General features: G+C 39.3%; 1 protein-coding gene across 1 annotated transcript in view; it reads right to left on the bottom strand.

The window, feature by feature from the left end:
• The window catches only part of FILIP1 (filamin A interacting protein 1), a 179,316-nt gene that overhangs the window by 22,567 nt on the left and 133,016 nt on the right, over window positions 1-23,733 (bottom strand). The window contains exon 4 of the mRNA XM_008574281.1: window positions 18,560-18,738. Coding sequence (XP_008572503.1) covers window positions 18,560-18,738 — 179 coding nt within the window. The remainder of the gene's footprint in view (window positions 1-18,559; window positions 18,739-23,733) is intronic.

The raw sequence follows: 23,733 nt of genomic DNA, 5'->3' as shown, positions 1-23,733 counted from the left end.
TCTATTTTTCCCCTTGTTTCCTTCTTTCCTTTCTTCCCTCCTTCCTGAATGATAAATTCAGTCAAAAAGCCATTAGGTAATTTAAAAGTTCTAATATAATTTTTTCTATCTATGTCATTTATGTTACAAAATTCCGTTTTAATTACAGAACAAAAGCATAACACCAGATAAAGTAATCAAATTAACTTTAAGGTTAATAGAATTAAATGTTTGCAGATCATTTGGGGGGTGGGGCGTGTAGCTGGCCAGTAGGGAGATCCAAACCCTTGGCCTTGGTGTTATCAACGCCATGCTGCAACCAACTGAGCTAACCGGCCAGTCCTGCAGAGCATTTTTAAATCCTCAGATGTTTTATATCACATAAATATAGGACATTATGTTATGTCAGAGAAAAGAATATAAAGAAAAAATAAGTTTGAGATCATCGCTTCCTGCATCCCTAATGTTCAGTCATGCCTTTTGCTTTAAGAATACGTCTAACTTCTTAATAGCATGAACTGAGTATAATAATTACTGCAGGTGGGAAAGTTGCAGTACTGAATAACTGTATTTTTATTATAAAATTATTTTGGTAAAAGTTACATAGAGTAACATTCATGGTTGAGGTAAAATTATAGATAGCTAACCAATTAGTTGTTTTGTTTATTGTTTTGTTTTTTAGCTATTGTAATATGGGTGGGGAAAAAAGAAATTGAAGAAAAGAAGATGCTGCCACCACCTAGTGTCTGCAAGGCTGCACTAGTGTTGGGGGAAGGTGCGTCTTGGCAATTGATAGACTGAATCTGGGCTTGGCACCTACTTGGGAGATAACCCAGGGAATGTTCTATAACTCCTCTGGCTTTGGTTTACTCAGCTGTATAATAAGGATTTGGATTTTAACTTGTGGTGTTTTATGAAGACAAAATCAAATAAAGTCAAGGCCACAGAGTCTGACATGTAGTGGAACCACAATAAATAATTAATAATATACTTATGCATAGTTTATTCATCTTGATGATGGTGGGCACTTTGCAAAAATACAAATAAGTGTGTGGCCTAATTTTGACACAGACAAATATATAACCCATGTGAAAAAAGAAAATCGAGGGGTCAGGATTGATTATATAGTCAAGTGATATCTCGCATTCGATTTGCTTCTCGTGATTCAAGCTTGAATTATAGTCCCAGGGTGTCACTGATTATGTTCAAAACCACATTAAATCAATATTTAGAGGCAAATGATAAAGCAAGATGTTTTAATACTTTTGAAAAATCTTTTTAAAAACATACTAGAAAGGTCAATCACGGATGTGGGTTTTTTCCTCCCTGTTTAATACCACTGAAACACTACATTCAAAATTAATTTAAAGCCCCACTATCAAGACTCACTTAAAATGGCTGTATTTATGTAATTAATTAACATTCCCTGGCTAAATAACATTACTTCTTAGAAGCCTCTTGGAACCTAGAAGAGATGTTTAAATGGTGGTAGTTACCCTCCTTAGAGTCACAGTAGCTAGAAATTTCCCACTATTAGATCCTGAAGGGCAAGGACCACAGCTTTCTGTGTTCTGTCTTCAGGAAGTATCTTCTACTTACTCATTCAACAGATACTTAATTGGTTCCCCACCAAGGACCAGGCATTGTCTTAGGCCCTGGAGATACAGTTTGAGCAAGACAGACAAGGTTCCTATCCTGGTGGAGCTCACACTCTAGTGATAAGTGCCCTGAGGAAAGGGTGTTGTTAAAGGGGACTGAGGGCACAGGGTCTGCTCTGTAAAGACCTTCCCTAAGGCACTGACATTTGAGGCTGAAGGATCAGAAGGAGCCAGCCATGCAAAGAGCAGAGGCAGGGGACTTCGGACAGGACTGCGGCAAGTGCAAAGCCCTGAGTGTGGAAGGTTCCAGGCACAGAAAAGAGGCCAATGTGACCAGAGCATGGAGAACAAAGGAAGAGAACTACAAGGTCCATTCGAATAACTCGTAGGGGTAGTTAATATGTGAAGTATCCTTATCAGAAGGATGTACTCCAGAGGTAGCTCTGACAAGACACAAAGCCTTCAATGTCACTACAAGGTTTTCTAGTTAGCACAAGAAAAGTTAGAAATGAGTTTTTTATTGGTGAAATGAGTGATTCAAGATAGGTGGTACTGTCATCCCTGTATGAATGGGTATAAGAACCTGGTGAGCCCAGCAACCTAATGTCCTTAGAGTATTGCACTATGTCCAGGCCACAATTTGGTCCTTTGTTCCCCAAACTTAGGAGAGCATTACATCACTTGACTTAACCAGAAAATTAACTGATCCTGCAGCTGGTATATTGCTGCATCTACCTGATTGAAGCTTTCATGAAGAAAATTTGTGGGCATGTCTACAGGACAGGGGGCTGACATTACACCAAGCTTACAAATACTGCTAGCTAATAACTGCATGTGTGGCAAATGTAGTTAGAGACTTGTTTTCATTGTGATATATCATTTGTTATGAGTTACCAATATCTTCCAATAAGATCTGACATTTGGAAACAAGCAAGTTGACTTGGCCCAATTTGCCACACCGTAGTAATGAGTTGGATTTTATTCTGAAAGATCTGATTTATATGACTAATATGCAGAGAATGTTCTTGGAGGCAGGGAGGACAAGAGTAGAAACAAGTTGTCTAAAGGAAGCTATTGTAGTAGCCCAGACAAGCAATGTGATAGTAGCTTGGATAAGACTTTATCTTGGACTAGGGCAATGGCAATTGTTCTGGAGAAAAAAGAACAAATTCCAAATATAATTTGGAAGCAGAATCAATACAACTTACTGCTGGTTATATTTGGAAGGTTAAGAGAAGGAGAAGAATTAAGGATTACTAGGATTTTAGTTTGAGTAATTAGATGGAACTAGCATTAACTGAAATAGCCACAACCAGGAGGAATAGATTTGCAGTGGGTAAGTAAGAGTTTTAGGACAAATTAAGATTGAGAAACCTGTTAAACTTCCAATGTACTGGTTAGGTAAGGATGTTTACTCAATTATCATTTACTAATGAACTAAATAAACATTTTTATTTAAGGAGGATTAATATATTTTTTTCTATAAATCATATACAACCAAATGGAGCCTCTCCCTCTCTTAAACTCTTTAGCATGTATTCACTGAAATGTGTACTCCAATGTAATATAATGCATGTGGAAGGTATTATTGTGATTATCAGTCCCTAGGCCAAGTCCTAAGTCCACTGTGGGTGGGGATCTTCTAAAAACAATCATAACTTTTTAGAGCACTAGATCCTAGAGACAGACAATCCAGGCTCCTACCATCCTTTAAGCATCTGTTGCCATTGAGCGTCATGACCTGACTAAGTGACACTCAAAACCAAGTCTTCTTGACAATTGCTCCTTATTTAAATTGAGCAGGAAAAGAAGAGATAAAGAGGACATGATTCCTGAACATTTATGAGAAAGATCTAGTTTAGCATATGGCAAGTGGGAAGTTTCTCAGTGTGTGGGCGATCACTGGGCTTGCCAGTTCAAAGTGCTTTCATCTCAGAAGACATTTTTTGCAGCAGAGGAGGTGGTGCTCCAGAACTTTGAGAAGTATGTGGACTGGGGTGCTGGAGTGAGCAGGCAGGAAGAAGAATGTCACAGAGTATGCTAGAAGCACTGCACTTGTGTTCCTTAGTTGGGTGAGGGGTGCATTTTTCCAGGATCTCTCCCAGAGGCTTGGGAATAGTATAATAAGTCTGGGCAGTAGTTCTGCACATAATTATGCCTCTTTCCTTGGAAGAAATATAATCCAAAACTTCTAGTATGTTACAGATTCCAGGAGAAGTCAGACAAATCTGAGAGCATCAGAAAGCCAAGCCAATCTGAAAGTATCGGAGTGGGCGATGGTGGGGGGTAGATGAGCGGGTGAAGTAAGAACACTTCCCTGATCAGAATACAGGACTTGATGACATTGTAATAAATGATGAAGACTAGGTCAACCAGACCAATCCTCCCCCGTAACAGCACACTGAATGCGTAGCAGCCACGATTCACCATTTCCTGTTTCCTTTACACTTCAGATCAGACACGTGTTTCCTTAAGCATTTAAGAATAAAATAAATAAAAGTAACTCAGTGAACTCTTATAGGATAGTAGGAGCTGTGGAGGAAATATAAAGAAAATTTGTAAGGCACAGCATTTTTTAACTTAAGAGGAATGAGTTAAGACTAAGCAAAGTTGCCCACTAGCCTGATGGCTGATGAAGCTCACATTCAGCCTCTGAATATTATTTGAATAGTTTCTTGGCTAAGAGCTCACATCCAAGAGCTGAATACGTTATGCATTGAGCATGAAAGACCCAACCTTTGATTAATCTTTTCTGTTCAAACTTTTCACCACCATGAAGTACTTTCCAAACACAAGCATTCTTGGAAAAAGAGTGCACACACAGACAAGGAGCCAGAAAGGAGCAACCTCCAAACACTGAAAACACCACCTTCCCAAGTTCCAACTCCCTCTCTGGAGTCCAGGATTTGTAATACTAATCTGAGTACCTTCTTCCACCTTGGAAAAAAAGTAAAAATATAAAAGTAATGTAGTTATTCGTGCTGATGCTAAGAGACACATTTTTCCAGCACTTTCCTTTCTTAACTCTTTCTTGGTATATGAATTTGTACAAAAACAACATTTACTTGGTTTTTATTATGGTGACAAATGACCACCAATTTAGAGCAGTAGTCCCAGGGTTTTCCATTCCAGAAGAGTAATCTGACTTAACACTTTTCAATACCTGATTTTTTCCATGGTGCTGAAACAAACCATTAGATCAATTAAAAACACAGTCCAACTAGTTTGGAATTTAGGGAACAAAAACTCCCACACACTTGCTGAAAATTTTCTCTTTTAATCCAACTGCTTTTGCAATCTGGATTCATTTGTTCTCTCTGGAATTTATACATCTCACTAATGCTTCAGTTCATTAAAAAAAAAAAAATAGGAGACTTTGTTTTTGCATTTTCTGACGGAAAGAATGTCAGAATTGATCAACTGTCTAGTATTACAATTACTTGGATTACAAGTGATACTATCTGTGTACTGATCAGAAAGAATTTAAAAATCTGTCACTACAAAGCACTAGTTATTCTCTGTCTCTTTATTTGTCATTGGGTAGACTCTGAGGCTGTAATTATTGACTGAAAATTTGTTAAAGAACCATTCTAGCTGGACTGCTTGTAATTTATTGAAGATTTCCATTGCATTGCTTAAAACTTCTCATCTGTTCTAGTTCCTCAGGGCTCTCTGATTAATAGTGCAAAATAGGTGTGCATTTCCATTTTTATACATATACTGTATCACTCACAATCAATTTTTTTATTCAAAAATTATAAGGTAAATCCATACTAGACTTTCTAAATAAGTGAATTTGTATCTGGACTCCACTAAATGACAGAATAACTTCTGTGAAAAATACATACAAAAAATACATACATGAGAGATTTACATCCCTCAATTTGGTAGTCTATTAGGTGTAGCTCTTCAGATTTGCTTTATTTCTCATTTAAAGCAGCTTGTTTTATGCAGCTGTTGGAAAAAGCAAATTATTATTCTTCAGATTATTTTAATAAATCAGTCCAAGTTGTGTGTAATCTTGTATTATTTTCAAGATATAAAGTGTGTCCTATCACTTCTTTTTATTTATTTTTTAATATCCAAAGTTATAAAAATACATCAGCAAATTTATGACCTCAGCAAAATTACTATAGCAGTTTTCCTTCCAAAGGATGTGTATACTTTCCACATATTTTACTTCTCATAAAATTTTATGTAGCTAAAAATCATAATATTGCTTTTTTTGGTAGAAAGTAAGTCATTGTTTTCCAGGTATATATTTCACAATTATATTTGAGCCCTCAAATATAATTTTTTTATTACATAATATTTATCTGTCCCTTGGAAATTTAAAAAATAAATGCTAAATTTTCCCCTGACATAAAACACAACTATTATACAAATGGTTCTCCTGAAATGGTGGAAACCAGATTAGGCCAGAGGAAAATGACCCTGACTAAAATATTGTCAGTTGTTTCCTGTGTTTATGAACAAATTATCTGTACTATACATTAAAATGACTATAATAACAGCCATTACTAAGGGATCCAACTTTCTCCAACTGATTTGGAATGCCATCTTTAAAAGATATTAAATTTCTATATCTACTATATTCCATTTCCAGAAATTCTATCAGCTCCATTGATGTGTCTATTCATGTACATTACCACACTATTTTATCAACTTTAAAGTGAGTTTTTGTTTCTGGTAAGAAACTTTTCTCCTACATTTTCTTTTCAAAATTTAACTATTCTTGCTTGTATATTTTTATATGAACTTTAGAATCACTCCATTTAGTTCCCATACTTGAAAAAAGTATTTTTAGGTCATATTAAATTTGTTATTTTTATGAGGATCACATTAAATTTGTCAATTAACATAGGGAGACTCGACGTCTTTATGATGTTGAGTCCTCCAGTCCTAGAATATGGTAAGCCTTTCCACTGGTCTCAGTCTTTCTTGTGTCTCTAGGTAGGATTTAACATGTTCCTTTATGTAGATCTTTCACATTCTTAAGTTTATTCCTAGACAGTTTATATTTAATATAGTTGATATTATTTTTCCACTTGGAAATATGAAAACTATTGATTTTTGGATGTTGATTCCATGTAGTACCTTGCCACCCCACTGTACTGAATTCTGTAATTGTTTGTAGTATGTTTTTGGTTTTCACTAGTCTACTTATAATTAAACACAGAAACAACTGCCCCTAAACAACAGAAGAGTTTACTTTTCCAATACTTTCCATTGTTCTCCAAACGTCTGAGTTTGATAAAACATAAATTGTGATTAAATGAAACTTACATAGTTTCCCTCCAAGTGCTTAATACACGGGTGAGCAGAAGAAATGATCACTTTGGGATATAATATGCTATATTTTGGGGAAGGGGTTTTATATTCATTATCTCATGAAGTACTAATTCTATGAGGTACTTGATTATCACCATTCTATAGAAAAAGAAACCAAGAATCAGAGAGGTTAAATAACCTATCCAAGGTCACAGACCAGTAAGTGGCAGTCAGGATTTGAATTTACAGATACCTGGTTCCAAATAAAATGAAGGAGACTAAGAAAACGATTGTCTTTAGGTTACAGATTTTGAAGGTGTCTGGCACCATGTAGCTAGAATAACTTAGGGAAGGAGCTGACTGCAGTTTAAGGAGTTATACTTAGATCAGATGATCCTCTGAAGGTCACAAGTCACCACCAGTACTCTGGAACCAACCAGTCCTTTGCTATGGACTGAATTGTGTCCCCTCAGAATTCATATGTTGAAGCCCTAATTTCCAATGTGACTGTATTTGGAGATAGGGCTTTAAGGAGGTAATTAATGCTAAATGAGGTCATAAGGCTGGGGCCCTAATCTGATTAGTGGCTTTATAACAAGAAGAAGAAAGCTCCTGCTCTCTCACTCTCTCTCTCTCTTTCCATGTGCATACACTGAAAAAAGGCCATGTGAGCACATGAGAAGGTGCTCTGCAAACCAGGAAGAGCAGCTTCACCAGACCCTGACCATGCTGGCACCCTGATCTCGGATTTCCAGCCTCCAGAACTATGAGAAAAATTTCTATTGCTTAAGCCACCCAAGTCTATGGTGTTTTGTTATGGGAATCCAAGCACACTAAGACACACTTGGATTCCACTTGGTAATCCCTTCAGTCTCAAATTCTCCACACCAAATCTGTCTGTAGTTTATATCACTCTCCACCTTTTTATATCACTCTCCACCTTTTTGTCTCCCCTGGCCCACATACATACACAAAGTTCAGAACATAGTCTCTTTTTTTGGACTACTGTCTCACAACATATACCTCTCTTGCCTTCTTACTTCTCTCCTTTCAGGGAAGCATCTTATTTAAGTGGGAGAGAAGAGGGATGATAAACAAAATTTAGATCCACTTAGGGCTGGCCAGTTAGCTTTGTTGGTTAGAGCGTGGTGCTGATAACATCAAGGTCCAGGATTTGATTCCTTTACAACCCAGCTGCCAAAAAATAAATTAATAAATAAGAAAATTGGATCCATTTGATTACATATTCTTTCTAATGCTGTACCTATATTCTTGTTTTAGAACTTGAAAGACAAGATATTGACATCTTTCATTTAGCTATGACAACTTTCCCTTGAGGCACTGGTTGCTCTTGGTTGGCTGTTCAAATGGGGATGGGTAACAGGAAATATTAGGTCAAAAGTTCCAATTATTATTACATATTAGTGAAATTTTATAACTGAGCATAGACAAATGATAATGTCAGAGCTATAACAATTTTACATCACTTTGTCTCTGAGGTTGTAAGGGACAGAGTCACTCAGATTACCTAAGATGATGGGAGTTCTTAGAAAGAGTACCCCCAAAAGTGAATTAAGACAGAAAACTGTCTTCGCAGCCAAACAGGCTCAGGGAGAACTGGAACATTGCTCATCATTGTTTAGCATACACCTACAGTTCTAGTAATTCAACAGCAATGTTTATGACTCAAGGCTTCTCATCTCCTCAGAAATAGATGTTCATTGTAAACACAGTCCTAGGATGTGGCTATTCTTCACTCTTAGAATTCCTATGTTCTGGTGTTTTTTCGTTAGCTTCTGCTGTCTTTCCTTCTTTCTGTTTCCTATGCCTTAAGTGTGTGTCACAATGGGTTAGTTGGTCACCATCAAACAGAGCACATTATTTGGCAGGGTTCCCATGCCAGGCCATCTCATAGGCTCCAGTCTCCCTAATATATAGGCTATCAGAGGTTGCAAACTAGCTGCTTTAGATACAAAAGTGCCAAGAGATGAGTTTGTTCACCATACACTGTGTTATAGGTCAAATGTGTCCCACAAAAGTTCATGTATTAGAAACTTAACTTCTGTTGCAGCAATGATAAGGTAGTGGGAAATTTGATTATGGTATTTGAAAGGTGGGGCTTTTAAAGAGGTGATTAGATTGTGAGACTGTGCCCTCATGAATGGACTGAGCCATCCATGGAGTGATGGGTGTGATTCTGATGGCTTTAAAAGGAGTGTAAGTGAGGTTAATTCTCTCTTGTTCAACCCATTCTCGCCATGTGGTAACCTGAGTTGCTGTAGAGAGTCACCCCATGAACAAGAAGGCCCTCACCAGATGTGTTCCCTGGAGTGTGGACTTCCCAGCCTCCAAAACTACAAGAAATAAATGTCATTTTCCTTATAAATTACCCAGTTTCAGGACTAACAGAAATGGACTAATAAACATTGTTCTGTAAATCTGAGTCAACAATGAAGAACTGGAATGTCTTACCCAAATCAGAGTTCTGTATTTTTCTGAAAAACCAAAATTGGCAACACTGGGCCCACAACCTAAAATGGGGTTAATCCTTCATTTGAAAGTTGAATTTCAACTTTCCTGGTAGCCAAAGCATGGTCTCTTCAGTCTAGCTGTGCCTACTACTCATGAAGAACTGGGTCTGCTTCATTCTGTTACTGACTGGCTCTGGAGGCACTTGAGTTTGAGACCTCGGTGACCTTTGTCCAGGACAGTTGTCAGCTTCTCTGTCTAACTTGTTGTGACCAGAATTTAAAGGGTCACTCTCTGATTATTATCTCACCCCTTTGTATAGTATTATTAGGGTCATTCCTAGTCCAGGTTCTACTGGTGTTGGTGCTGGTGACAGTGGTATCATAAAAGTCCAAATATATTGAATCTAATTAACTAAAACTCTTAGTTAGCCAGTTTAAGTACTAAGATCCAGAAAATATTTTCACCATCCTTATCTACAACAAAATGCAATCACAACTGACATCTAGATTTATTGATTGATTGATTTTATTTTATTTTATTTTATTTTATTTATTTTTGGGTTGCTGGTCAATACAGTGATCAAAGACATTTAGATTTAAATATAATCTAATAGACTCTAAGTTTGTAAGGTATAGAGTCACCCAAGTAGCAGCACTACAAAATCCTGAATCATCAAATATGACTTAACTGGAGTTTATGGTATATTAAAATATTTTTTAAAGGAAGGAAAAACGCATTTGAGAAATATTTTCTATAGCAGTAAAAGTAAATTAATTCATAGCACAACGCTTAGTTAATTAGAAATTTTGCTAACTCATTTTTATGGATTTTTTTAATGGATTTTAGATAACCCATTTTTCTAGGCATCCCTGTTAAAGTTATATTACTAAGACTCTAAAGAGTCCTAGCTCAGAGGCTGCTGGCTCAATGACCTTGAGAATTAGGGTGCTATGAAGCTGAGCAAAAGATTGCATCTACCCAAAATCTAGCACTTTTGTACAGGTGAGATCTGATGAAATGAACCTCAAGGGCATTTTTATTGGTCTCTTTCATATTCAACCAGGGGGTTCCTAGTTAAGGATGAGTGACCTTCTCCTAGTTCCAAAATGCTGATAGTAGATGTGTTAATATCCTGGATCTCTTAAAAGGATCATCTTTTCTAAATCCAAACTTCCCAACTCTGAGAAGCTGTCTTTTTGAGTTAGTCTGATTGCCTGGTCCCTTCAAGTAAGATGTAACATCACTTCCTTTGGACTGTCTCCCATCCACTCTGCTAAGATTTAAATGTCCCCCATAAACCTCATGTTGAAACTTAATCCGCAATGTGGCAGTGTTGAGAGATGGGGTCTTTGGGAGGTGATTGGATCATGATGGCTCTGCTCTTATAAATAGATTAACCCATTCATGTATTCATTGATTAATGAGTTAATGGATTCATGGTTTATTAGGGGAGTGGAACTGGCAGCTTTGCAAGGAGAGAGACCTGAGCTAGCACATTAGCATGTTCAGCCCCCTTGCCATATGATGCCCTCAGCCACCTCAGGACTCTGCAGAAAGTGCCCACCAGAAAAAAAGGCCCTCACCAGATGCACCCCCCTCCCATCAACCTTGGACCTAGCCTCCAAAACTGTAAGGAATAAATTTTGTTTTTTAATAAATTACCCAGTTTCAGGTATTCTGTCATAAGCAACAGAAAACATAACCCATCCCCCAAAACATACACTGGAGCTGTGCCCTAGTGTCATACCACATCACCTCAGCCTCCTTTACTTCAATCACATTTTCCAGAAGGAAGTGGGATTTGCATATTGCAAGGGCAAGAGGAATTAGAAGATGGGGTTTGATCCTGTGTTGTATCAGAAAATCAATTCTAAAACATATTCTAGCTAGGTTATTGGACCTCTGAATTTTAATTCCTCTCTTTTCTAAAAGTTGTGAGTGAAACGAGTCAGGCAGAGAAAAAGAAATACCACATGTTCTCACTCATTGGTGGGAGCTAAAAAATAAACAAATTAATTCACCCACATACACACACACAAAAAACCGGGGGGGTGGGGTGGGGAAGAAGATATAACAACTATACTGTTATGAAGTTGTTACAACATGCAAACGGAAAGGACATTCTTGGGGGGGGAGGGGAGAGAGGGAGGAGGGAGGGAGGTGTCGGTGATGGGCCATAATAATCATATACATTGTATATTGACAAAATAAAAATTTAACGAAAAAAATAAATAAATAAATAAAATAAAATACACATGAGTCACAAAAAAAAAAAAAAAAATAACCCCCCCCACACCCCCAAAAAAAAAAACCCGGGGGGGTGGGGTGGGGAAGAAGATATAACAACTATACTGTTATGAAGTTGTTACAACATGCAAACGGAAAGGACATTCTTGGGGGGGGAGGGGAGAGAGGGAGGAGGGAGGGAGGTGTCGGTGATGGGCCATAATAATCATATACATTGTATATTGACAAAATAAAAATTTAACGAAAAAAATAAATAAATAAATAAAATAAAATACACATGAGTCACAAAAAAAAAAAAAAAAAAAAAAAAAAAGTTGTCTATTCCCAGCAATTTTCTTGGTCAGTGTGTAACAGTAGGTGGTATATCTCAGAACCAAGTTAAGAGTCTGAATTTGGATCCTAAACCTGCAACAGAATGGTGTGCAGTCCAAGTCACTGACCAACTTTCCTAGTCACTTTTTCTTCCTCTGTGCATTGGGGAAATGAGATATTCATTTTACTCAAAAGGTAAGAACTTGGAAGTAGAAAAAGTTATTTTTCAAATCCTGATTCTGCCGATGAACTACTGGTAAGACACCTTAGAAAGAACTTAACCTCTCTGCTTCGCCATCTGCTAAATGGAGATAATTACACATCACATAGTTTCACAAGGATTAAACAAGATGGTATGTGTGTCTAGCTTATCAGGATGTCAACAAAATTAACTCTGCTATTGAACAGCCTCTAGCAGTCTGCTCAGAACAGAGAAGTGAGTTCAGTTGTTTCCTGCTGATATGTTTCACCTATTGATTACTTTCTGCTTGATCAGACTTAAGCATTTATTTACACGGCATCAACAACCTTTTTCTGCAGTGCTTTAGTGCAATCCTCTGAGCTACCAGTGAGAAAAGTCAATTTTGTCAGCATGGTTTAGAAATAAGGCAACTAAATCTAAGAAATTTAAGCAATATGTGCTGGGGAACCCAATGCAAATCTTCTTCTAAAGTAGATTAAGAATATTTCCAAGGATCTCAGTCCTCTAGAGCAAGTTTTCAAAAACAGTAGGTTCTGACTGTTCATTCCCCCACATGGGCAAGTATACAGACTGTCCCATGGGCCACCAGGTAAATGCCCAACCTCCCTTGCAATTGACTTAAGGGAACAATACCAAAATGGGGCTTGAAAGCTTCCCCTCCATTCAAGCCCCTGCTCCTACAGACTCTGCTTCACAGGTTGAGATTTCTCTAGAGATGATGATCTGCACTTTTAAAACGTGAACTTATACTTGGAAGCCTTGCTGCAATATTATATGATGATGTAATTATTTATGTAGTCACAGCTGAACCTATAAAATCCAAAAGCTTTAAAATCTATATCTACAGTGATAGATTGAGACAGCACTCTCCCACATCATTAGCACACACACAGACACACACACACATCCCCCCCCCCCCAATATTCCTTTAAGTCCCAGACCACTTTTCGATGTTACTGTGTTCTCTCTGTTTTGACATTCTTGGAGCAGGCCTAAGTGGAGCTTAAGATTAAAATCACAAGTCTTGCAGTTCAGACAGGGAATAAAGTACAAGCTCCGAAGGTGATCTCATGTGCTCAGAATTACGCCTTTAAAGGTCAGGTTGACTTGAAATTTGAACCAAACAGAATATAGCATTTAGGCAAGGGAGCTTTCTTTACCCAATCTTAATTAATGCAGTAAAAGATACTTTCGTCTTTATTATTAACAATGCTAATTAAGCCAATACGTTTTTCCATGCTATTTTCTCTTTTTAATTTGGGACTATGACTATTTGTAAAAATAAAGTGCAGTAAATAATGGTAATAAATTTTTATCACAGTCTGTTGACTTGGAATAAAGGAACCCCCGAACCATATATTGCCAATTTTAGGTACTTAGTTTGTGGAGTTTTTATACAAAATGAATTTAACAACTCCCAAAAAGTGAAAAATAGATTCTGCTTCTACCGTTTTTACACTTAGGGCGTCTAGGTCAGTAGCAATAACCAGGGGGTAGTTGGAGGGAGGTTTTATTTAGCTCCCCCATAAACATCATCAGCTACCCATCATAACCACTCCAAATAGAATACAACCTAGGTGAAACATTTTGTATGCTATTCAAACTAAGCTTCAAAATAAGTCCCCAGGCTGCTCCTTCCAACAGACTGCTGTCCCGAAGCTTCTACCTTGATAGTCTAGAGACACCACTGCTTCTAAAATCTGTATTGTGCCTGTATTTTCACAATAACCATCATTCTGCCTTGTAAGGTTCTGCATCATAGTTTGTACATAAGAGCATAGCAGTGGGGAGCCTACAGACACAAAAAGAAAACATAAAACATAATTTAGCACAGGGTACTCATTTGCACAAAATTGCTAGACGGTGGCCTGCACTGTTTGATCTTGGTTGAGCTACATAATTGTTCTGAGCCTCAGTGTCTCCACCTGTAGAATGCGGGACTTGAAAGGGTTGATTTCGGGAGTCTTTTGCAATGCACAAAGGTTCGGATTCCTGGTTTCATCAAATATCTGAATCTGGATTGCTTATCAACACCTACCACTAATGCTGTGTAAAAAGGTACCTTTTTATTGTCTTTAACCATTTGTTTCTGGAAGAAGTGAGAAACCCTTACTAGAGTGGACAAGTATGGAGAACAGAGCTTAGGTTCTCCTGGTGTCAGGAGAGTCCTCCGCTCTGCTCCGCCTCCCACATTATCCCTCCACCACTGAATCAAAAAGCTGTCTGGGGTGGAGACAACCTGCAGCTTCGCACACCCAGCTGGAGAAACTGAGTGAGTGATTATAAGGAGAAAACCACTTAGGCTATCTCAAGCGTCACTAACTTTACTCATTCTCAAAGTTGAAACAACGGGAAATGTTTCGCAAGGAAAGTTCTTGGCTCTGTTTCTTGATCACGAAAGGGACTTTTCGGGAGAAGGGGAAGGCAGTGCAAAACAAAGAAGCAAAGGACTTGGAACAGTCTACACGAGGGCGACTACTTGTGCCGGTTCAGAAATGCCGGTTCTTTATGAGCTGCAGCCCAGCTTCCCCTGCGGGTGCAGCGGCCGAGTCGCGCGAGCCCGGCGAGAGCCGCCCGGAGCGCAGCGCGCGGGCCCAGCGGAGCCAGGAGGGGTGCAGCGCCCGGGACACGGTCCGTGGTCCGAGCTGGGGAGGGGCTCCCTAACGACTTGGCCCACAGGAAAGAAAGCTTCAGGGTCAGCATCCCCCCAGCTCCCATAAGTAGATCTAATTATGACCGCTTACTTCAAACAGAGGATTTAACCCAAAGCAGATTTAGCAGCGCAGTTTCCAAAGGGCAGCAGGAATCCCAGGCATGACCTCCGAGAAAATCCTAAAGGATTCACTGCCCGGGAACTCGGCGACCCAGTCACCGTGGACGCCTCAAAAAGCAGTGAAATTCAGAGACTCCACTTCAGTTATCAGGGTCCTAGTGTGGATTTTAATTTAGAATAATGTTATCTCTCCGAGTGTGCCCTGGTGCTCAGTCAGCTGAGAAAAAATATTGACAGCAAAAAACAAAACAAACACTAAAGTATAACCCATTCCATCAAAAATAGTATTTTAAAACCGTAAAGTGGTTTGGACGTTAAGACCCAAAGGTCTTAGTGGATTCTTATCTAAAACATGAAAGTTCGGTGACATATCCCAGTGGTGCCAAAGTATCAAAAGCACGTTAAAACAATTATTAATTTTTTTTTCTTTGAATTTTAAAACTTTCTACATGGTGCTTTGCTCAGAAGAGGCGGTGGTTGTAGTTGTTTTAATAAAATTAAATGACTCCAAAAGAGGAAGAGGATTGGAATTGTTCATCTAGAGTCGACCATCTGATGTTAGCAAATAAACACATCTGTGGCGGGTGGGCTCATGTGCAATGAATATGAAAGTACTCTGTGAACTATAAAGCCCTTCATCATGTGTTATTTCAATTCCTCTCACAGTATACAAAAATTAGGAAAACAAAAAAGAAAGAAAAAGAAACAGCCTGGATAAGTACGATCCCTCCATCCTCAGGCCTCAATTAAACCAACAACCCTGTAAGTGAACTTGTGCCACCTCAGGCACTTGGCTTAGGTGGGAAATTATAGAAAAGACAAACATCTGGTTCTCAACCAAATAATTTACAAAGTTATCAAAAACAATTCACACAGGGGCTTTTTAAAATTATCTGATTTCAGATATTTTTAAACGTCTATAAGAAACAAGTTGCTACTTTTTTACCTGATCACACTCCAACACAGAATGTCTAAGCAGATGATAGTTGTAGATATATGTAATTTACACTGTCCTTAGAACCCTGTTTGCAATATCTGTAGATTAAGGTTGGAAAGTTCTCCTGGACTGAGGAGGTGCGGTTTATTCTCACTGGTTGCCCAAAAATGTCAAATCAGATCATCTATTTGTTTCAACAGGAAGCTGATAAGCCTTAGCTTACAGGAGTTTAAGACAAGCATAAGAAATTATAAGTTTTGGAATATACTATGTAACCCTTCAGCTATTATTCTCTTTGCCATTTCTCCTTCCCCAAGGATGTGCCAAGTCCAATAATAAGTAAACATTACCAATTAAAAAAAATATTTAACACAACCTATTCTGCTTCATGCTTTTATTTACTCTCTTATTGTGATAGCCTTTTCTAGTACGTAAACTAATCTGGGAAAACCAGATCTCTTTTTTGTAACTAAATAGATAATAAAGCTGTTCCCCAGTGGCTCCCAATTTGCAAGTCCTAAACACAGAAGCAGACACATTTAGTAACTAAAAGAATGTTGTTGGTTTCAATGACTGTGAAATTCACAGACGTAGAGATTCAGCTGAGGGAAGGAAAGGGAGAGAATAATTTAAAAGATGCTGAGAAAAACTGGATGGTTTTCAGTTAGAAGAGTTGATTACACAGCTTTTCAATTTGGTATCTCTGCTTCAAATATGGCAATCCCTGGCCTGAGAAAACTGAATACCTACAGGAAAATTTAATAGTTGGTATTAAAAATGAATAGGATTTGGGGCTTCCAGTCAAGATTGCGGAATAGACAGTCCCCAGCGTCATTCTCTCCCACAAATCAACAAATTTACAACTATTAAAAAGCAACAACAGCCAACCTGGGGCCACTAGAGCTCAGGGGAAGAGGAGGAGAGACTTCCGGAGTTCATGAAGTCAGGAGAAGCCATGATGAGAGAAAGAAAGGACCACTCCCACCATTTCCAGCCCCAGCCACTTCAAGGCTGGAGCTGGTGAGCAGAGGCAGCAAGAGCTGGCAAAAGCCACAGCTGTGCCCTTCCTATGAAGTTGCCTGGAGGTGGCAGGGAGAGGAGGACCACTCCCACCATTTCCAGCCCCAGCCACTTCAAGGCTGGAGCTGGTGAGCAGAGGCAGCAAGAGCTGGCAAAAGCCACAGCTGTGCCCTTCCTATGAAGTTGCCTGGAGGTGGCAGGGAGAGGAGGACCACTCCCACCATTTCCAGCCCCAGCCACTTCAAGGCTGGAGCTGGTGAGCAGAGGCAGCAAGAGCTGGCAAAAGCCACAGCTGTGCCCTTCCTATGAAGTTGCCTGGAGGTGGCAGGGAGAGGAGGACCTTGGCGCCCAGGCCAGCAGGATCACTAACAGGGTTCCCAAATAGAAGCGAGGAGTCACAGACAACAGAGAAAAAGAACAACTCAGAGGCCAGTGAGTCATCTCAAGGGACTGGTGCATGGCCAGTCCCATGGGCTTCAGCCACACACGCACACACACACACACACACACCCGACATCTGCATCCAGCCCAGTGACAACCCAGCCACCACTGGAAGCTCCCTGGTTTCTCCTGCAGGAATGAGGTGAGGCCACGGGCCTCCATCAGCTCCCCTTCCTTCCTCCTCTTCCCACCCTATTTTCCCTCCCCTTTCCCTTCTCCTTCTCTGGCCCAACTGCTCTGCAACAATGTCTTAGAATGAGGCATCGAGCTGGGGGAAGCCGAACCAGCCCGAACCAGGTAAAGAGCACACCAAAAACACCATTTTCACATGGGTAGCCCACCATAGCCACCACAATTGCCATGGCTGCCACAAAAGCAGTTAGCAGAAGTCACAGCCACCAGGCAGATGGCACATCAGACTCTCATGGCATTGACACAAAGAGAGGCACCAGCGGAGACCAAAAAAAAAGAGATCCTCTCTCTGTACAAAGCACACTCCAGAATAATAGAAGAAGCATCTGATTTACGATAATAGGGGAGGACTTGATCACACCTGTCTCAGCACTGGACAGACCATCTAGGCAACAAACCAACAGAGGAACAGTTAATCTATCAGACGTAGAGAACAAATCTATAGATATTAGAAGAGGTAGGGGGAGTGGAAAGGGGAAAGGGGAGGGGGAGGGGGAAGGGCAGAGATTGGATAAGGGGCATAAAGAATAAGTATGATTTGTAACAATGAATATGCTATAAAAAAAATTTTTTAAAAAAAGAATGAACAGGATTTGGGGCTGGCTGGTTAGCTCAATTGGTTAGAGTGTGATAACACCAAGGTCAAGGATTTGATCCCTGTACCAGCCAGCCACCAAAAATAAAAAATAAAAAGAATGAGTAGGATTCATTTATAATGGTTACGTTTAAGAATTTGCCTTCCTGAAAAAATGGATTTCAACCCAAAAGAGAAAAAGTAGATTTCGAATAGAAGGCAATTAGTGGAGAGGCTTTTCAAATGTAGGTACTTCATTGATCAAGTTCAAATGTAAGCTCCCTGGGTTTCTTTCCAGCTTTATGGCTCTTAACATCACTCTGGGAATGTGGTACCCTATTTATATGCACCCCCAAACATATTTATGTAATATGGTAAAAGTTTGTTTCACAGTCTGGTAACAAACCATTCAGAAACTGGAATTAGATCCTAGATGCCTGTCTGTGGTCCCAGTGTACTGAAGTCTGATCCCTGATGGGAGGGACAGACCTGTAGAGTCTGCAGGCACCCAGACGTGGCTGCTGGCATGTGTGCACATTACCTCTCCCGCTCCTGTTCCAGCAGGTTGGTGAAGTCATCGCTCTTGTTCATGTAGTCAGTGTGTTTATGCTTCTCGTTCTCTAACTCATACACGGTGCGCCTGTGACACTTCTCTGCTAGCAGCAGCTGCTCCAGCATGCGCCGGTAGGTTTCTTTCTGTTTTTCCTCGAGTCTGTCCAGCTGAGTAAGCAAACATGGGAAAGAGCTTAATATTCTATTTCATTTGCATATGACTCTAAATAACATGTTAACATTGGTCTAGGGATTTATTACCTGAAGAGGAGAACATTGAGTTTGGTATTTTCTGCTGTTTCTCCCATTCCTTCATTTTCTCTATACCAATTGGCTTTATCAAGTAGCCATAATAATGCTGCAGTAACAGCTGGCCTTCTGGCCCTTTGTCTGTAAACATGTGTATGGTTCCTAAACTTTCAGGAGAACGAACTCTTTCAGTTTTAATGAAATAGCACAAAGCCCTATACTCAGAAAGAAGGAGGATAACATCCCTTATGATCTCAGAAAAAATAAGATCTCAGCATGTACATTTATCATACTTTTCCCCTGGAAAAAAGATTATCATCATCCCAATCTTTTTTAAGGCTGGCAGCTATATACGTTTCTAAGAAAATTATATGAAGAATCCAAAGTCCTCTTTTTTTCAAGAGATGCTAAATATAGGGAGGATTTCAGAGCTTGTAGAGAGTACAAAATAGGTCTTATCAAAGATTATTACAGGGTTTTTGTGCCTCTTTCTCTAGCCAGGCAATAAGATCATTAAGGGATCCTGCTTTGATCATCTTTTTAGTCCCTAGTGCCTAGCACAGTGCCTGGAACAGAGCAGGTGTTCAATAAATGTTAAATTGAACCAAATCTTACGATATTGGTACTTCCCTATCCTCCTTGCTCCTTCACACTCTACTTCAGGGTTTCTCGACTTTGGCACTCCTGAGGCCAGACAATTCTTTATTGTAGGGGGCTGTGCACTGAAGGATGTTCAGCAGCAGCCCTGGCTTTTGCCCATTAGATACCAGTAGTGCCACCTCTGGTTGTGACAATCTAACTATCCTATCATTGCCAAAAAATAGCCACCACCTCATTCACCACCACCCTACTTGAGAACCACTGCTTAAAGTGAAACAGACATATCTAAAATTCATTCTCAATCCCACAATCAACTCCCTAAAACCTAATGGAGTAGCTCCATTGGGTATCAGCATCAGACTATGTTTATCCTTCAACTATAAGGAGGATTTGAGGTTTCCTCTGTAATTAAATGATATGTTCATTGTGAATGGGTCATTTCTGGGGCCCAAAATAAATGAGAGACTCTCACCAACATCCCTGGTATCTTCTTCCCAGATTTCCACTCCCTTTGCATAGAGATTGGTGGAGAGCCCGTGTTAACTGTTGACTGATAATATCTGAGATCACCAGGGATTGGAAAATTGTAGTTTCACATCTTCTGATAAATTTTTGTAGTCTTGAAGGGACAGTCTATTCAAGAGGCTTTCCCATTGGAACAACTCCCAATTAGAAAATATTCTCCCTAAGAACTTTCCCAACTTCCTACAAATGTGATTTTCACCATATTTTATAGAATTTTTCAAGCATTCTTGAAACATCATCATCATCAAAAATGTAGAATGAACAACTTTTTCTCCTTTTTGATTTCCTACTTTATCATGAAATAGGACTCTCCATCCCTTTGAAAGTATTTGAAGAACACCTCCTGCCTGTTTCTTCATACCCTCTCCCACTCCTCCCTAAGGAAAAAGGAGTGACTTATTTGAGGGTTGTATTTGGAATAGGGGACTGGACATGTACATCTCAGCCCTTTCATTTTCTATTTTTTTTACTCTGCCTGACATATGTTGATACATTGTGCTCCAAAGATCCAAACTCTCACCCAAGATCTTTCAGTCCATTCAAGAAAGTCTAGAGGGGAAGATGGTGGCATTATTAATTGGATGGTTGACTGAGAAATCTAAAGAGATAGTCATTGTGTGGACATCTGGAGAAAAAAAACAGCACATGGGAATACCAAGTGTTCTAGGACAGTCTAGGCAGGGGTAGGCCTTAGCCTTAATACATTCTGTCCATGTGGGCCTTTGAGACTGGTTGTTCACAGTAGCTACAATCCTGTCCAGGCCCGTGGAGTAGGTTGCTGGGGTCTCTGTGGGTAATGTCCACCTCATCACCCTAGCACAGCTTGACCCCAACAGTAATGACATTATCAGGAAGACAGTCTTTTCTTCTCTTAATGTGTAATTTGCTGAGGCACTGGTGTGTGTAGTGTGTTTCTCAAGCAGAACTGCAGACCCAGACGTTAAACTGCAGACGCAGTAAATCCTTCTGCTATAAAGCATTAGTGCGTAGGGGTTTAGCTTTCCGTTTTAAATTCTGGATATAAGAACTAACATAACTAGTAATAGATCAGCTGTGCCAGATGCTGTGTCTTGCTATTTTGTTTGGAACCACATCAAGCTCCTAAGAGAGAACTTAGGTAGGTGGCCTATCCTTTAGGCTCTATGTGACTTGTCCAGAGACTCTGAAGACCATCTCCCATAACAATGGACTCTGTAGATTCATTAATCATATATACTGTGTTCATGACTTTTGGTTTTCAGAATCCAAGCTGTGGCTCAGCATAGAGGGATGATTTTATTAATGAATAGTAAAAGTAGAATGGTCACCTACTACTTTGGAAATACAGCTTCCACTTGGACAGAAGTGGAAGGAAAATTGAATGAGATCATCGTAATGGCAAAGGCCTAAAATTTACTAAATAAAGAGTGTATCTGGAAGTCTTATTCTAATGAATTAAATTGGTAGAGAAGTGCAAGGACTTGAGACAGGGAGAAATTTTGGCACATTTTAAATAAAAGGATCATAATTCAGGAAGTGGTTTTAGCTCTGTTACCTGCAGAGAGCTAATTGGAGAAGTATTAATGAATTCAGGAAGAGGAAAATCTACTTAAGAGGAAATATGAGGTCTTAAAGACCAAAGTGGATTTACACAAAAGGGAAATGAATCTAAGTGCTTTCCAAGATAGGGTTATATATAAGGGAGGTAATTTTAGTCATTGTTGATCAGAACGAGTGATCAGAAAAGACAGAGACAGAGAACAGAGCAGTTTGACTCTCCCGATAAACAGCGAGACAGGAAGGATCCAGGAAACAACTGAGGAGCACATTATAAATCTGCAGATTGTCATTTATGAGATTAATTGGGGGCCTTCCCTTGAAGTCTGCAGCAGCTATTCAAAGTGGTTATGTAAAATATGAGCAGATTTAGGAATTAAAATCTGGAAAGATCAGGGTAAGATATCTGAAGCATTACCTGGTGAGTTTTAGGGTGTCAGCTGTTGTAGATGGAGTTGCCAATATTGCCTGGTTCCTGAGTGAACATGTCGAGAAACTTTGAGATGAAGGGTTCAAAAAAATGATGAGACAAATAGAAGGGTATTCAGGCGAGACAATAGCAGATAAGTCCAAACATGGATGTGCCATGATGGGAAAGGACCCCTTGGTGAGAATCATCCAACTCAAGGTCATGAAAATTAAAAGATTTGTTTTAAACAAAGAATACTCTTGGTAGATTCAGAACTCCTTGATTTTACATCTCTCACTGAGGGAGACCACACAATACAGAACATAGAAGGCAATATTAGAGAAACAAATGTCTAGCTCTGAAAGCATAGGTGAAACAGAAGCAAACAAACTAAAAAACTCTGAGATCCATAAATAGTAATAGAGAAAGAAGGGAATACTTGAAGAAACTGGTTAAAATGCCAAATAAAAACAAAACAGAAACAAAAAAACTCTGAGATCCATAAATCATAATAGAGAAAGAAGGGAATACTTGAAGAAACTGGTTAAAATGCCAAATAAAAACAAAACAGCTGAGCCTTCCTACTGCAGAAAAAGTTGTGGCTAAAGAAAATATTTTTGTTGCCATGAGTAGGAAAAGTTATTCAAGAATTGGAAAGTTCAAACATGAGGGCAGGCTAGGTTCTGAGGAAGAGCAGCACTGCATAAGGGATGATCCTCTCTAGGCCCCAAGTCACACAGGCCCCAGAAGGGTCACCTTCTGAAGAGATGGGTTTCATAGGCCTGGACACAGGGGCTGAAAAAAAGAAAAGAAAAAGGTCAAAGAGGCTTTAAACAAGCACTTAAGAAAGTAGAGCAGCTAAAATGACACCTGGGCATGAGAAGGTCACCACTGCAAATCCCTAGACTTTGCAAAAAGACAGGTGTGTTTCAAATACCACTCTCTGAGAACAAAGATAGTAGGTGCAAACAGGCTCCTCCACCCAACCTGAGGTTCACCATTTCCCCTAATTATTAACCATTTAATGGTAACAAGCTATGTCCAATGTGGATAGCTGCCCCAAACTCACCAGAATCCTGTTTTAGCTGAAGATTTTCCTTATCTACCCTCCTTGCCTCAGACATGCCCTAAGTCTCTATGGTTTTTGGTAGGAGTAACATGCATTATGGAGTCCGAAGGTCAAGGGACATAATGTTGCTTGAGATAAATTAATCTTGGAGCTGGGGACTTTCTTGTATCTTTTTAAATTTATGAGTGTTACATTGATACAGGATAATTGCTTGTGTCCTAATAATTCTCTGAATTATTTGGAAAAAAGTAGGATATAGGGACTTCAGGATGCATTAATGCAACTTTGAAAATGCTGATGAGTCCAGGACACTTTATTTGAAGGGGAAAACAAACAAACAAACAAACAAACTCTACCTAGACAATCAATTGAGATCCCTCTGGCTAAGGCTGAGCAGAAGACAAAATTAGGAAGGAAAGAAACTGAATCCTTAACTGCTTTTTTTTTTTTTTTTTTTTTTTTTTTTTTATTTTGCTTAAGAATTATGAACTTCGATATTCAGGACTTTAATTTACAAGGAAGTACAGGGGAATTTAATATTTGCTCTTTATTTTTTCCTCAGATATTTGGCAAGGGAAAGAGGTCCACCATATTGGGTTCACAGCTTAATCTCTAGTGAGTTTTATTGGACAACCTAGATGGGCCTAATTTGGTATGGAAATTATCATGAGCAGTGATTTTTTGGCTTGAGGTACAACCTAGCTTCTGGAACAAGAGTTAAACTACCTGGTCATGGTCCCAGGAGGCTAATGGAACAGTGAAGTATCAGAGTTCT

This window comes from Galeopterus variegatus, unplaced genomic scaffold (genome assembly GCF_000696425.1).
Source record: "Galeopterus variegatus unplaced genomic scaffold, G_variegatus-3.0.2 Scaffold1027, whole genome shotgun sequence".
Lineage (NCBI taxonomy): Eukaryota > Metazoa > Chordata > Mammalia > Dermoptera > Cynocephalidae > Galeopterus > Galeopterus variegatus.
The sequence above is the reverse complement of the archived record's forward strand: the minus strand, read 5'-3'. Positions and strand labels throughout refer to the sequence as shown.